The sequence below is a fragment of the Gymnoscopelus microlampas genome (assembly GCF_963454915.1).
Source record: "Gymnoscopelus microlampas genome assembly, chromosome: 14".
In the NCBI taxonomy this organism is placed as follows: Eukaryota; Metazoa; Chordata; class Actinopteri; order Myctophiformes; family Myctophidae; genus Gymnoscopelus; species Gymnoscopelus microlampas.
In genome coordinates this window covers 48,307,261-48,324,056 of record NC_139951.1, presented here as the reverse complement: position 1 = coordinate 48,324,056, position 16,796 = coordinate 48,307,261, and the positions used below count along the sequence as shown (strand labels likewise).

Sequence of the window (16,796 nt, the reverse complement as noted above, 5' to 3'; positions counted from 1 at the left end):
GAACGAGTGTGTGTGTGTGTGTGTGTGTGTGTGTGTGTGTGTGTGTGTGTGTGTGTGTGTGTGTGTGTGTGTGTGTGTGTGTGTGTGTGTGTGTGTGTGTGTGTGCGTGCGTGCGTGCGTGCGTGCGTGCGTGCGTGCGTGCGTGCGTGCGTGCGCGTGTGTGTGCGTGTACATCTGATATTTTCAGAGTAAACTAAAGATAAAATATTGTACATTTTCAGGTAGGTGACCACATTTAAGCCAATCAGGAGAGGTTGGCTATATAGAGATTGCTATTTTCACAATGTTTATCTGCATGTGGAACTGAGTCAAACTAAATGTCATGCCTCAACTCCTACATCCTAAGTGCTTGTCAGGGTATGGGGGTCCCCAGTCCAATTATGATGATTTTGGGGGGTCCCCAGTTCAAATGTGATTATTTTGGGGGGGGTCATGGCCTGAAAAGGCTGAGAACCACTGGCCTATATGTCACTAAAGTTCTCATAAAATGAAATGCTTTATGGATATTGTCAGAATTGCGTTGCTAGGGAACAGTTCAGGTTTATTTCCTGCCAGCTACCCACTGATATTCACAGACCATGCAAACAGGAAATAAACTTTGACCCATTTACACTAAATGATATTTTGTCAACGTGTGAAAAAAAGTCGTCGATATGAAGAAACTGTAGGTCATGGTTAATGTGAGACTTCCTCTCTGTATGTCTTCCTGTGTGACACACACACACACACACACACACACACACACACACACACACACACACACACACACACACGGTGGTGAACAAAGTACTCACATTTTGTTTACTTAAGTAGAAGTATCGATACTGCAATGCAATGTTCATTATGCAGAATGATCTACAAGCTCACAATGGGTCGCGATGCGACGCATTGTGAACTTGTAGATCGGCTATTTTCAAATGGCCGAAATGTATATAGGGCAGAAGTGGTACTGTATGTTTTGTAATAATAATCAAAATCTACAAAGTAACTAGTAATTAAAAGTTTTCAAATAATTATGGCGGAGTAAAAGTACAATATTTGCCTCTGAGATGTTGAAGTAAAAGTACTGGAAATTGGAAATAATCCAGTAAAGTAAAAAAAAAACACCTCAAAATTGCACTTAAGCACAGTACTTGAGTAAATGTACTTAGTTTACTTGGTTACTTTCCACCACAGCGCGCACACACACACACACACACACACCAGGAACTGAGAGAGGCTTAGGCGAGTAGCGGCATGAAACCAAACCATGTGACATAACAACTCAATAAGTCAGGTTTTATTGGGCTGACAACATATAGTGTCATCATCATGGCTGAATGGAGGAGCCAACGGTGACACACAAACACCAGTCTGGATCTTTCCAAAGGAAATAGAGGATAACACTGAAGATTCACACACTAGAGGTATGTATGTATACATACTGTACAACTCCTGGCAGCACAACTTACACATAATTGAATAATTATTGTCATAACTCAGGTTATATCAGTGTGTTTATATAGCCTATAGCCAAGGGACAATGAACTCTGACTTATACTGTATATTCCAGTGACGGTTCTTTCATTGTTTTTATTGTCAAACAGCGTTGATTTAAATGATCAAAGTAAACCTTGAGTTCTGCTGTCATGTAATGGTGCAAGGTTTTGTTGTTGTGTTGTGTTGTGTTGTGTTGTGTTCAGTAGTGGAAAGTAACTATGTACATTTACTTAGGTACTGTTCTTAAGTACAATTTTAAGGTATTTGTACTTTACGTGAGCGTTTCCAATTTCCAATACTTTAACTTCTACTCCACTACATCTCAAAGGCAAACATTGTACTTTTACTCCACTCCATTATTTGAACACTTTAGTTACTAGTTACTTTGCAGATATACATGTTTACATTGTAAAACATACATGAACCACCTTACTCCCTATTTTGTACGTATAGGCTATTTTGAAAGTAGCAGATCTACAAGCTCACAACGCGAGGGGCTTGCTGTCAGTTGCCACACAAACCAACATGTGTACATTTTGTTTCTCTGCTGCGCTATAGGAATAAGAGAAGTGCATGTTTCTGTGGCTGATTCATGGGGCTGCCAAAGGGCCTTATATGGAGCTGTGATTCCAACGTGACTGCGTTGAGGTGATGTTCTGTCACAGCTTGCTGCAGCAGGCTTCCTGTTTTGCGGGGTGAGGGTTTTTGAGCGTCACTGCCTGCTCCGCGTGGGTCTCTGTGAAACTCACTCGGCTTATAGTTGTCTAGCAGAAAACCCTGCTTCCCGTGGTCTGTGAGAGTCAGGTCTATAAGTTGTCTAGCAGAAAACCCCAAGCCACCTCCCTGTGGGACTCGACAACAGCACATTACTGGGGACATGAGTTCATTTGTGTCTTTATAACCAGGGTTGCCAAGATCTGCTTATTATAATTTCCCCGCAAGATTTGATTTGAAAACAGCCGATCTACAAGCTCACAACGCGTCGCATCGCGCCGCGTTGTGAGCTTGTAGATCTGCTATTTTCAAATAGCTGATGTATATGTTGAAGTACTCATGTTGCCCATAGTCGCTTCTTTTGGGCTGGTTTTCCTAGACCTGGTTGCTTGTTTCTCTCACAGAATCTGGCAACACTGCTTATAACTAAAATCTTGAACCCATATATCACACATTCTAGTCAGTCTGCAATGCATTCTATTCTATTTTTAATGTCAGAACGTCAGCACCCCAGAAGTACGAGCATAAAAGTAGCATCTTATTTGATATGGGTGGAAGTGAGCTTTGGAGTAGTGTCAAAAACTCTGACTCCGAAAATAACAGTACCCTAGAGCTTACAATGTATGTGCCATGTGTTTATCAGTTGTAAATATCAGCAGACAGCTCTAAATGTAGCTGTCTGCTGATGTTTACAACTGATAAACACATGGTACACACATTGTAAGAAAGCAGATACTTCTCCGGTTGGGAACACAACTATTTTGTTTGTCTTCTATCAGCTGACGTAGATATCAGCCAGCCATTGTTAATCTCCTGTCTGGCTGGGTTGAACTTTCAAACCAAGTTGGGCCCGATTTTGTAGTTTTGCTTTCCAGTTCAGGTTAAAAAACTACAACAGGGTAAACGCATGGCATGACCTTATAGTACACCGTGATGTATCTAACACACCCATTATTCATTTGATTGAATTTAGCTGCGGCTCATTAGCCTGCCACGATTTTTATATGCTGTAGTGTAGACTGATCTGAAATGGAAAACAAACAAGCTTGTTGCATCGCGACACATTGCGAGCCTGTATTTCAAATAGTGTTGATTTAAATGATCAAAGTAAATCTTGAGTTCTGTTATCATGTAATGTAATGGTGCAAGGTTTTGTTGTGAGGGACATGCTGTAGTTGCTGCAAAAATCTAATGTACATTTTGTTTCGTGTGCGCTATAGGAATAAGAGACGTACGGTACATATTATGTTATGGTTCAACAGGTTATACGTGTTAATCACACCAATTTCCCCTCCTTCTTTCCAGCTCTGAGATGCCTTCCCTCTGCCTATGACTGTGTCAGGTGATCACAGCGGTGGCCTGGAGGATGGATCTGGTCTCAGTGGAGCATGAATATGAATACACAGCCAGGGACGGCAGTCTGGTATCCATCAAACCCAAGGACACTTTCATTCTCCTCTCCAAGAACAGCGACCACTGGTGGCGCGTCTGCACAGACTCGGACTCAAAGCCCTTCTACGTCCCAGCTCAGTACGTGAAGGAGGTCCCGTTGCCTACCCTGGACCCCCCGGACGATGACCCTAACGTCTGGCAACCCCCCGAGGGTCCGACCGCCGGCGAGCCGAAGGTTACGGCGCCGGTGGCGAGACGAGGCGACGGAGGGACAGCCGGTGCCTCCAGAAACTCTTGCCGGTTCTCCACGTTCGGTTTCCCCGAAAGCCTGCCGGACGTCAAACCCTGGGCACAGGCCCAGGCCCCGAGGGCAGGGCAGACCTCTGCTCTGTCTGCAGATGTACCAGCTCACGCTCCCACCCCAGAACCTCAGCATGCTGCCGATCATCAGCTTCTCCCCCCCGCACAACAACAACCCCTTCCTCCTCTGCAGGGGGCTAGGAGGAACGGTCTCCCGGACCCCCCACTGGATAATAAGAACCATGAAACAGATCTGCCAAGGAGGAACTTACAGAATCAAACGCACAGACCGGGAGGTGATGATAATCATGTCATCAAGTATACAGCGCGCCGTAGCTTCCACACCTACGAGACCATAGCGGACGTAAAATGCCAAGAAGAAGAAGACGTCCCGCCTCCGGTGGTGATGTCAGAGGCAGACTCGCGGCAGCAGAGTCTGAATCACAGCACCGACTCGGGCCTTTCTGAGGACTTCTGTCCTGAGAGCCAGGTGAGATGTTTACATCACACACGCACGCACACATGCACACGCGCACACATGCACACACACACACACACACACACACACACACACACACACACACACACACACACACACACACACACACACACACACACACACACACACACACACACACACACACACACACACACACACACACACACACACACACACACACACACACACTTTGACTACATTGAGGACTCTAGCAGGAGCACTCGTCCAATGTCACTATGACTATGCATGAAAACAAGGCTCCAGCCATCCCAAAACAAACTGGTCAGGCTACTGCTTGGCCTTACATCTACAACTCATCTAACCCCTGCTCATTTTGCTAGAGTTGGATCGGATGGCTCAGGGTAGAGGACAGAGTACAGCAACTTGCAATGGGCCTGGTCTACAAGATACACTACACCACAGAGACACCCATGTACCTGTCAAACTACTTCAAAAACGTTAAAGACGCACACAAGCACAGCACCAGAGGGAGCTCCACCAATCTCTTTAAACACAGATTTGGCTCAATCAAGGGGTTACATTTGTTTTACTGCTATGCCACCCAAAATGTGGAACGCCCTACCAACAGCCCTACCAAACATTTGTGACTCCCTACCCTCCTTCAAAACCGCTCTAAAAGAGCACCTACAGGTGTCTGCAATTTGTCAACTGGAAGAAGTCTAAGCTTATCACCGTAAATGGACCCCCCCCCCCCAACTGTTTACTGTACATATTTTCCTTTTTGATTACTACTTGTTTATATGATGTTTTTGCATATTATTGAATATTATTGTTTGTCTTTAAATGTTTAGATGAATTGAATACACATGGAAACAAGCAATAGGCTTTCTTGGGTTTATCCTTTTAGCATCCTTGTGTATGAATCTGTACCTCTTGCAAACCGTTCATAAGGTATTCAATCAAAGGACCTCCGTAACTGTTACAGACCTGTAAGGCCTCTTCCCCGCCCCGCCCTGCCCAAACCCCCTCCCCCCCAAAGGAACCCTGAGGGTCCCTGGAACCCCACTTTGAGAACCACTGCCAAAGAACAGGCACCCGGCACATGATAATCAAGCACTCGTCGTTACAAGCACACGCCACCAGGGGGTGCAGTGATGTAGAACATGACAACCTAGGCAGTCATTCTGATCTTGCTCTGCTCTTGCTCTATGATCTTGTTTGGTGTCAGTCATGACTCATAATTGATTATATGACCTCGAACCTTCATTTTAATTAACTAAGTAGTGAATTGATTGATTAATAAGCAATTTAGTATGCCGTGCTCGGGAGTAGAACATGGTTTTTGTTTTGTTTTTACTTAGCATCTTAAAACTGAACTGTCATTGAAAGTAGGCCTGCCCTGTCTGTCTGTCTGTCTGTCTGTCTAGGGCAGGGGTCTTCAACGTTTTCAGGCCAAGGACCCCCTAGCTGAGAGAGAGATGAAGCAGGGACCCCCTCTATATTGTATGAAATTGTGTTTCTGATTACTTTTTTTTGTTGTTTACTAGCTCTGCTCTTTTTTCCCTCTACACCAAACCTTTGCCAAAAAATAGCCGATCTACAAGCTCACAACAACGCGAGGCGTTGTGAGCTTGTAGATCTGCTATTTTTGGCTAAAGTTCTCCTCAGAAAAGGGATGCTAGGGTTCTAGTGGTTAAGGGGGAAAGAAATCATAGCACACAAAGATTTGGCGGACCCCCTGTAGTAACTCTGAGGACTCCCTAGGGGTCCCGGACCCCCTGTTGAAGACCCCTGGTCTATAGGGGTCGGGGTCAAGCCATCGGGCACTCGCTTTGAACGGCCACGCCCCGAGCATGCGGGCACACTGACAGGCTTACAGCAGCACTAATGTGTACAAGTAGCACGTTTATAAACCATGTTGTCATGAATAAGGTCCTCAGACAGAAGAACTAATATATAGAATTATCATAAACGTCTCAAATTGATTACAGATCAGACTGTGTTACTGTGTGTTTGGCCCTGCCGTAGGCCTACCGCCTCACAGTTTCCTATAATAACTCCCCTAAAGTGTGAACCTGTCAGGACGGATCATTTAGTGTGTGCCAAGCTCATCAACATATGAATGCCGGGGCCGTGCTAATGCATGCCAGGCCCAGTGGGCAGAGGGGGTGCATGTCCTCTCCTCTCCTCTCCTTTCCTCTCCTCTCTCCCTGTCTCTCCCCTCCTTTCCTCTCCCTGTCTCTCCTCTCCTCTGGTCAGCACTTTGATAACAACAGCTGATCCAACTTCTTTCATTTCTCTGCTTTGGAGACACTTTGAGGGTCCATTGAAAACGTTTAGGTGTGTATTTTATTCTCCACTGAATCCTCAACTGCCGTCCTGTGGTTTCTTCTCCTTATAATAATCACTATTAGGTTTTTAACACTTTGTTTTGATATATATATATATATATATATATATATATATATATATATATATATATATATATATATATATATAGAGAGAGAGAGAGAGAGAGAGAGAGAGAGAGAGAGAGAGAGAGAGAGAGAGAGAGAGAGAGAGAGAGACCTGACAAACCACTGAGCCAAAGAAAGTCCAAAACAGGTTCCAAACAGGTTGGATGGGATGGCTTGCTGGGGACTCCCTCTTTCCCATGTGTTTCGCCCTAGGTGGGCGTGGTTTTGAGGTTAGGTACATGGCAGTGGTTCCCAAACAGTGAGTTGCAGACCCATTTTTATGGGTCGCGACTCGCAAGTAAATATCGGAACTTCATCCTGTTTTACAACCAGTACATCTACATGAAAGTTCATATTTAAAATATAAAGTGCTGACCTCATGGCTACAGATGTTACAATTTGAATCGGGTGGGTCTAAGTACCTGTATCCTCCGAATTGTTCAATACAAATAATTTTAATCCGATCGGTGGACATTTTCTTCGTATTTTCTCCACGCTACCCTATCGGTTGAGAGGTGTATTGCACTCTGATACATTATAACTCTATGAGGACAATGGCCGCCGATCGGATTAAAATGCTTTTTATTGAACAACAATACGGAAGATACGGGTAGTTATACCCACCCGATTAAAATTGTAACATCCGTGGCCGTAGGAGTAAGCACTTTATATTTGAAATGTGAACGTTATGTAGATGTATGGGCTGTAAATGAAAAAAAAAACAAAAAAACAGATCGAAGCTAAGCCATGACTGTCAGTCTATCATGACATGACAGTCATGTTTCAGGGCTACTCAAATAGCAGATCTACAAGCTCGAGCTTGCAGATCGGCTATTTTCACTAGTTTGGGTACCCGGGAAGACATTACATTTCTCTTTTGGGTCACACGACCAAAAAAAGTTTGGGAACCACTGGGTTAAGGCATATTTATCTGTGAGGTTTAGGGTTAGGTTTATATAACCACGCCCACCTGGGCGAAACACCAAAGAAAGAGGGAAGTCCCATGCGGCTGCTGCGGGCTTTGCTGGGTTGTACGTTTGTGTGTTAGAGAGAGAGAGACACCGAGAGAGTGAGAGTGAGAGCGAGAGAGAGAGAGGAAGGAGTTAACCCAGCAACCTGCCATCCATTCAGCCACGCCCCTCCTTCAACACCCTGTTCGGTTCCCCTGGGAAAGACTTTATTATGATGATGAGGATGGCACCTCCGCCAGAAACACGACCAAACATGTAGAAACAAACATTTACAAGTCAGTTTCACAATTTATTTAGCCCGCTGGATATAGGAAAGTCGTCCAAACAAACCGGGATATCTTCTTGACTTGAAACGCATTGAGTTCCAGTTTGTACGTGTTGCCACGCTCGCGCTGCTGCACCTGTTGCCAGGTAGGATAATAATGTAATGTGTGACGCAACAGACTGAGTATCGTAGAAGAAGGACTGAGTTGTTTTTGACATTCTGTACAGTTTATTGGTCTTAATATGGACTCCATTTTCTCTGCTAGGCTGGGTTATTATTGCAGCTTTACAGTGGCCATAGTTTATAGTTTTAGTTATAAGCCTATATACCTGTTACCTACATATCTACAGTGTTTGTGAGTGTGTGTTGTTGTTTGGCTCCAAAACAAACAAGTTGTCTTGATGGAAGGAGTGGTGGAAAGTAACTAAGTACATTTACTCAAGTAGCCCAATGTACAATTTGTAGGTAATTTTACTACTTTCAACACTTTTACTTCTACTCCACTACATCTCAGAGGAAAATATTGTACTTTTATTCCACTACAATGATTTGAAAACTTAAGTCACTAGTCACTTTGTAGATTTTGATTATTTTGACAACACATACGTTTACCAATTCAGCCCAATTTAAACTTTACTATTTCAAAATAACAGATCTACAAGCTCTCAACGTGTCGCGATGCGTCACGTTGACAGCTTGTAGATCTGCTATTTTCAAAATATGTTTATACTTTTTTTTAGGCATATGCAATTTAAATTGCATATGCAGGAGTACTTTTACTTTTGGTACTTTAAGTATATTTTGATGCCAATACTTTTGTACTTTTACTCAAGTACATTTTGATACCGGACTTTTACTTGTAACAGAGTGTTTCTACATTGCAGTATTGATACTTTTACTTAAGTGAAACATGTGAGTGTCTTTTCCCACCAGTGTCCAAAAGTAGTTCTCTTGATGGGAGATCTGTAAGTAAGTTCTAGTGATGGTTGCATTTCAACAGTAACATGAACTCAAGGTTTGCAGACTCTGTTAGGCCTGGCCCCTGGGGTTCTCAAAGTGGGGCCCGGGGACCCCGAGGGGTCCTTGATGGGTCTCCAACTTCCAAGGGGGTCCCAAAGCTAAATGATTGATATTATGATATTATTATATATACAGTAGTGTGGTGGTGTTTACTTGAAAAACAGTTTGGTGAAGATAATCTGTAGTAGGCTATACCAGTGGTTCTCAAACTTCTTCATGTCAAGGACCCCCAAAATATGTATTTTTTGACCCCCCCACCCCCCACCTCAAAGTATTTTGTGCCAGGGATGTTTTAAAAAAAATAGCAGATCTACAAGCTCATAGAGCCTGTAGATGATTGTCACACTATATTAACTCATTTTGCTGGGGACCCTCCCTGGGAGTGGGACCCCTGGGGGCCCCACTTTGAGAACCAATGGTGCTGGACAGACCTCTGTGTGTTTCCTCAGCTTTTGCACACGGGGGGGGGGGGGGGACAGATAAAAAGACCCCCCCCCCTCCTCCTCACTGTCACTGAGCTGCTGCAAACGCAGGCAGCAACTCATGTGGACACTGTGCAGGGAGCAGGGACCCCTCGAGAGCTGCGATTCTTCCCCCCACAATGGAGGGCCGTATCGCCATGGTGATGGACCGAGGGAGAGGGGGGGCGGGGGCACCCCCCTCACCCACCCTCTCTCTGGCCCCCCTTACCCACCACAGTGAGCCGGGCTTCAGTGCATTGATGCCAACCCTGCTGTGTGTGTGTGTGTGTGTGTGTGTGTGTGTGTGTGTGTGTGTGTGTGTGTGTGTGTGTGTGTGTGTGTGTGTGTGTGTGTGTGTGTGTGTGTGTGTGTGTGTGTGTGTGTGTGTGTGTGTGTGTGTGTGTGTGTGTGTGTGTGTGTGTGTTACTATACTTGTGAGGACCAGTGGTCCTAAGAGTAACTAGATACATTTACTCAAGTACTGCACTTGAGTACAATTTTGAGGTATTTTTTTTTACTTTACTGGAGTATTTCCAATTTTCAATACTTTTTACTTCTACTCCACTACATCTCAGAGGCAGATATTGTACTTTTACTCCACTACAAACAATTATTTGAACATTTTAAGTTACTAGTTTCTTTGTAGATTTTGATTATTATTACAAAACATACATTAACCACTTCAGCCCTATATACATTTCGGGCCATTTGAAAATAGCAGATCTACAAGCTCACAATGCGTCGCTTGGCGACGCATTGTGAGCTTGTAGATCTGCTATTTTCAAAAGATTTCTTTATACATTTGAAAACTTGAAATGGGACATTCTGCACAATGAGTACGAAAAACAGACGATCTACAAGCTCACAATGGCTTGTAGATCGGCTATTTTGTGGCTTTAGGCTTACAGTTAAAAAAAAATAAGAATGGCATTCATACAATTGTCGTCCTAAAATGTTAATGTCCTCGCAAGTATGGCAATACAAACACGTGTGTGTGTGTGTGTGTGTGTGTGTGTGTGTGTGTGTGTGTGTGTGCGTGTGCGCATACCAAATACGCGCAAAAGGGCAGTCAGCCCATATGTAGGTCAGTTGAAGCAGGCTACTTTAGTTTAGTTTAGTACAGTAACAGTAACGTGATTAACGCGGACCGCCCGCTGCTCAAGTACACTGGTGGTACAACAAACAAAAGTACTCCACCGCAGCAGTACTCGAGTACTGATAAGTATAGATACTCCTGGTCAAATATTACTTCAATGCAATGGATAGTTGCTCTGGCCAAATTATACAAGAGTACTCTTCTTTTTTAATATCAATGCATTGCTTGTATTGAAATTTAGACATTTTCCAAAATAATTCATTAATAAAATCATAAGTCAATGAAAGTCACATCAAGTAAATTGATACTTGATGTGTGTGTGTGTGTGTGTGTGTGTGTGTGTGTGTGTGTGTGTGTGTGTGTGTGTGTGTGTGTGTGTGTGTGTGTGTGTGTGTGTGTGTGTGTGTGTGTGTGTGTGTGTGTGTGTGTGTGTGTGTGTGTGTGTGTGTGAGAGTGCGCGTGTGAGTGAGTGATACTATAGGAATCCCAAACCGGGCCTTTCCAGTTTAAACATTAAATAGTACATTCCGTGCTTTGGCTGGTTGTGCATGAATGAACGCATCTTCAGAGGTGTGTGTTGCACCATGTGTTGTTGCACCATGTCACTCACACACACACACACACACACACACACACACACACACACACACACACACACAGAGAGAGAGACATGATGTGGTTTATCTTGCAGTAGTTGTTGTCGTTGTGCACAACAATCATCAACAAAACGTTTGTGATGAGTTTAGAGCAGTGGTTTCCTGAACTAGCAAATTATTTTGTCCCCAGATGATTATCTTAATGGAGAGGGCCACTATATTTCCACACTCACTCCAGAGGGACACATTGCATATACCGTCTCTCCGTATTTTTACTTTTTTTCGCCATTCTATGTCACACAAAAGTAGCTAACATAGCCAATCTACAAGCTCAAAACACGTTGCAATGCGATGCGTTCTGAGCTTGTAGATCATACAGTGCATACAGGGTTATCTGCACATTTATAAAGTTACAATTAAATGACTTTTAAGACTGTTGTAATACCAAATTGGCCAAATTGTCAAATATTACGTAAGAAAGAGGCAAACATTGTGAAAATAGACAATCTACCAGATAACAACAAACAAACTACTGCGAGGCGTTGTGAGCTTGTGGATCGGCTATTTTCACAATGTTTATCTGTTTGTTTGTTTGTTTGTCTAAACCCTTGGGTTTAGAGTCTAGTCATCTTTAAGCTGCAGATAGATGTTGCACAGAGTCCTGTGGTGAACCATTGATGTGTTGCTAGAAAGAGTAACTCCTCCTCCTGACCTCCTGACCTTAGCTCTGTGCTGCTGTGTCTGACCTCTGGTGACCTCTGGTGTCTGTGGGGGGGGAGGGGGGGGTTAATTTTTACAAGTGAAACCCTGGTTAACATTCCTTACCTGCAGACAGTGCAGTTACAGCAGTGGTTTTCAACCTTTTGTTCATATCGAGGTCCGTTATTTATCGGTCATTTGAACCACGGAACCACCGTTTGATGAGATTTAGACCCCCAGACCCAAGAATATTGTGTTGTCGTTGGAAAACATTTTGTCCACAATTCCATCCATGCTGTATTGATGTTGGTACCAATAGGAGAGATAACAGGAAAACGTTGATCAAAATAACAATTATTCTACATTCTCTGATTGTGTTAAACTTCTTGTAAGTTAAGTAATGCAGATGTTTAACAATAATTTAACTCTTGAGAGCGTAAAATGAAACCAAATGGACCCGTACGGGTCCATTTGGTTTCATTTTACTCTCTCAAGAGTTAAAGATCCATAAGGGTCCATTTGGTTACCAACTCTCCATCATTTAGCTGGGGAGTGGGACCACCTGGAACCCCGTCAAGGACCACTGGTGGTCCCCGGACCACTGGTTGAGAAACAGTACAGTACAGTACAGTACAGTATAGTATAGCTTCCTGTAGCACAGGGGTGATGCAACTTTGATGATGTAGAGGCCAGGGCCACTATATTTCCACACTCACTCCAGAGGGACACATTACATAATACTGTCTCTCTGTATTTTAACTTTTTTTCCCCCAGTCTATGTCACACAGAAGTAGCAAACATAGCCAATCTACAAGCTCAAAACACGTCGCAATACGATGTGTTCTTCTGAGCTTGTATATCTGCTATTTTTGCTATATTTTTTAATTGGAATCCATAATTTCTCTGAAAAGTAACATTTATTTTTAATTATTTCAAATGCATTTAGCATTTAGTTATGTTAACTTTATGAACTTAAATACAAATACATTGGACATAAAAAAGTCAATAGAATGTTTTAATACTAGTCATTAAGCTACTAATATAGACTGAAGTAATTAAAGCGGGTCATGTTTGCATGTTTGGAATCATAAACAGCTGAAATCAATAATATATCAGTGTCCCGATATTAAGCTGCGGGCCCGCTTTAAGTGAAGGTGGGGGCTGCATGTGGCCCCCCCGGGGCCGCCACCGGTTGCCCATGTATGCTAGTAGCAGGCAGCAGGTGAAGTGAATCACATGCCAGTAAACCGCTCTAACAGGTAGCGTGGGAGAGTTTCTGTACAGGACAGGACAGCTCTCTGTTCCTCTGGGCTGTACCTGACACAACACAGCTGTGTCTGGGGGCCACGGGGGGGGGGGGGTGCTGACAGGTGAGCCCATTGTTGGCTACCCGGTGTCACCCACCCTCCTCCACCCCCCCCCCCCCCCCGTCCTGTTGCTTGTAAAGCCTGGGATCGAACTGGGAAGAACCTTCTGTTTTTCCCCAAATGGACTTCCTGAGCCATGTTTTTTTTTATATAGTCACTGAGCCGTTCTGATTATCCTGATAGCCTACAACAGTGGTTTTCAACTTGTTTTGCGTCAAGGACCCCCAAATTGACACATATTAGCCCAGGGACCCCCATTTGAAAAGATATGACAGGGACTCAACCATTTTGATTTCTTGGGGGTCCCAATCTACACTGTAGTTTCATCATCAGTGTTCATTTAACTCTGAGAGTGTACGAATGGAACCAAATGGACCCGTTAGGGTCCATTTGGTTCCATTCGTACACTCTCAGAGTCACAGACCTGTAAGGGTCCATTTGGTTCCATTTGAACACTCTCAGAGTTACAGACCTGTAAGGGTCCATTTGGTTCCGTTTGTACACTCTCAGAGTTACAGACCTGTAAGGGTCCATTTGGTTCCATTTGAACACTCTCAGAGTTACAGACCTGTAAGGGTCCATTTGGTTCCGTTTGTACACTCTCAGAGTCACAGACCTGTAAGGGTCCATTTGGTTCCTAACTATTAATTTGTCTGGGGGACCCCCTAGAACCCCCTCAAGGACCACTGGTGGTCCCCGGACCAGTGGTTGAGAACCACTGGCCTACAACGTTGAACAAGCGGAACCCAATCACACACTGTTGACAAATGATGTATGATGATGATGATAATGATGCTTTAAATGGGACCGCCGTCTGCTCGCTCCTCATGCCAAGAGGCACGGCTGGCAAAGTGTGGCCGAGTAAAGGTCTGTGTGGGGTGTCATCGTGATGTGACGGCTGGATGGGCCGCGCCCCTGAGTCCCGGGCCGCACCCCGACCCGCCCCCCCCCCCTGATGCTCGGCTCCACCCCTGGGTAGTACAGTACGGCTCATGTGGTTGAAATAGCCTGCTTTTTAACCCATTAAGACCGGGAACGCATCTGTGTCATTTTCAAAAAATCAAATCATCAAAAAATAGCAGATCTACAAGCTCATAGCGCAGCACCGACTGCTGCGCTATGAGCTTGTGTGTATATATATATATGAAAAAAAAAAAAAATTAAGCGAACATTTGTAAAATATGTTGTTCCAGGGACCCCCAGAAGCAAAGATTTGAGTTACAAATGTTCGCCTTAAAAATATATATATATTAAAAGATTTGCACACATTTTGCACACAAAATGTGTGTAGAATAGCCGTGTAGAATAGCAGATCTACAAGCTCATAGCGTAGCACCGAGTGCCGCGCTATGAGCTTGTAGATCTGCTATTTTTGAAAAGCCCAAAGTATAAAATCTTATGGTTTAAGTGGTTACACACAGATGCGTTCCCGGTTTAAATGTGTTAAAATAGCGTGGGTTTGTTTGTTTATGAATGGTTTCTGTTTGCCAGGCTGAGTCACACGTTGAGAATGTGCCAACGTAAGATTGATTTGCTCTTGATAACGACGACAAGCGAGGTTTTTAAAGGATTAAAAGGAAGTCCCGAGGCGTGGGTCCTTATTAGTATGTTTGAATGAAAAACAAATAGCACAGTCAGTCCTGGGTTGATAAAATCTACTATAGTGTTGCAATAATGTTCGACATATCGCCCCGGGCCTGTGTGTACATGACAGGTGGAACATCGGAATTTTTCTTGGCACTTGATGATACTCTGCTTAAGCTTTCATTTTGCCTTGTTGTTGATTAACCACTTTAAGTTGTTCAGTCCGCGACCCCCCCAAATAATCATATTTGAACTGGGGACCCCCCAAAAATAATCATATTTGAACTGGGGACCCTCCCAAAATAATCATATTTGAACTGGGGACCCCCCACCCTGACAAGCACTTGGAATTGTAGGAGTTGAGGCATTACGTTTAGTTTGACTCTGTTCCACTGATAAATATTGTGAAAATAGCTGTAGATCGGCAATGTTCTAAAATGCTGCCTCTTTCTTATATTTTTTGACAATTTGCCCAATGTTTGACCATTTTTTATTGTATAGTTTGTTGATTACGTTTGACCCCCCAACCCAAAATCCCGACCCACCGGTTGAGAACCGCTGCAACAGCCCGAGATTCGAACCCAGGTCTATATAAGGGGACACATCTTAACCGCTAGCCCTAGAGGGAAAATTCCCTCTTGGTCAAAGGGAAATACAGCATAAGGCATTTTTTCTTCAGACAGAGGCCCTGAGACAGGCTGATTAGGCAGAATCTGCTGTGTTTGCATTTGTTAAAAGAATGACTTTCAGCGTGCGTTGTAAGTCAATGAGGAAACTATTTTAGATTAGCAGCAATGTCTAATCAGTGGGGCGACAGAGCAAAGATATGTTTGCCTATATTTGGACCAAAGTAACTAGACTTCTCAGAAGGTTACTCATACTGTATAATGGCTCAGGTTTCGTTCTGTGTCAGGAAGTTTCGTTTTTGCTATATTTGCACCGTGCTGTTTGTTGATGTTCCTCTCTGCTGAACGCCTGTCCCTTGTCCAGTGCGTAAGACTGGGAACGCATCTGTGTGTCACTTTTAGATGTCATTGGGCTATTCAAAACAAGCTTGTAGATCTACATTTTTTCTTTTTTAAATCTACATTTTTTTTGCAAATCTTTGAATATATATATATATATTTTTAAACATTTTTAACTCAAATCTTTGCTTCTGGGGGATTCTACAAATGTCTTCTAAAATCCTAACAGTTTTTTGAAAAAACATATGTTGCTATAAATCAGTGGTTCTCAAACTTTTCTCATGTCAAAGGACCCCCTAAAATGATATGTATTTTGGCCGCGGACCCCCATCTCAAAATACATTTTTCCCCGCTTTATAACAATATACATTTTCAAAGATTTGCTAAAATGTTCATGATTTTTTTTCTTCAAAAATAGCAGATCTACAAGCTCATCTATGAGCTTGTATTTTTGCTATTTTCAAATAGAGAAATACATCTTAAAATGACACACACATATGCGTTCATGTGGTTTAAGGGGAAAGGCAGGCCATAAACAAAAACCCACACACTATCAAACCCTATTTGAGTTGACGTGGGCGTCCCCTCAGGGCTCTGTACTAGGCCTGCTAGTATTCCCCTCTAGTCTACACCCAATCTCTTCAGCGAGAAGTTTGTAGATTTGCTAGTTTGAACCGATGTTCGCCCCCAGGATATGGGACGCTAGGGTTCATGTGGGTTTAATCCATCCAAGACCAGTGTTGGGTAAGTTGCTGTATATTTTTCATAGATTACAACATATTACTTATTACCTAACCTACTTAAGTAACTCGTTACTCGTTATTTAAGTAACTTGTTACCCCATCTGTGTCATTTTAGACTTCTTTGGCTATTCAAAAATAGCAGATATACAAGCTCATAGCTTGTATATCTATATGTATATATATATATTGTATATTATATATATATATATACTATATATGAGCAAATCT

The 16,796-nt window shown here is 43.2% G+C and overlaps 1 protein-coding gene across 2 annotated transcripts in view; it reads left to right on the top strand.

Annotated features, from left to right (window-relative positions):
* Positions 1 to 1,306: 1,306 nt before the first annotated feature.
* arhgap27 (Rho GTPase activating protein 27) overlaps positions 1,307 to 16,796 on the top strand; it is a 77,092-nt gene continuing 61,602 nt past the window's right edge. Inside the window, exons 1-3 of one of the 2 annotated variants that reach the window (XM_084079123.1) lie at positions 1,307 to 1,406; positions 2,038 to 2,174; positions 3,499 to 4,375. In XM_084079123.1, coding sequence (XP_083935249.1) covers positions 3,560 to 4,375 — 816 coding nt within the window. In that variant the 5' untranslated portion in view covers positions 1,307 to 1,406; positions 2,038 to 2,174; positions 3,499 to 3,559. The remainder of the gene's footprint in view (positions 1,407 to 2,037; positions 2,175 to 3,498; positions 4,376 to 16,796) is intronic. The other variant, XM_084079124.1, reaches the window with a different exon arrangement.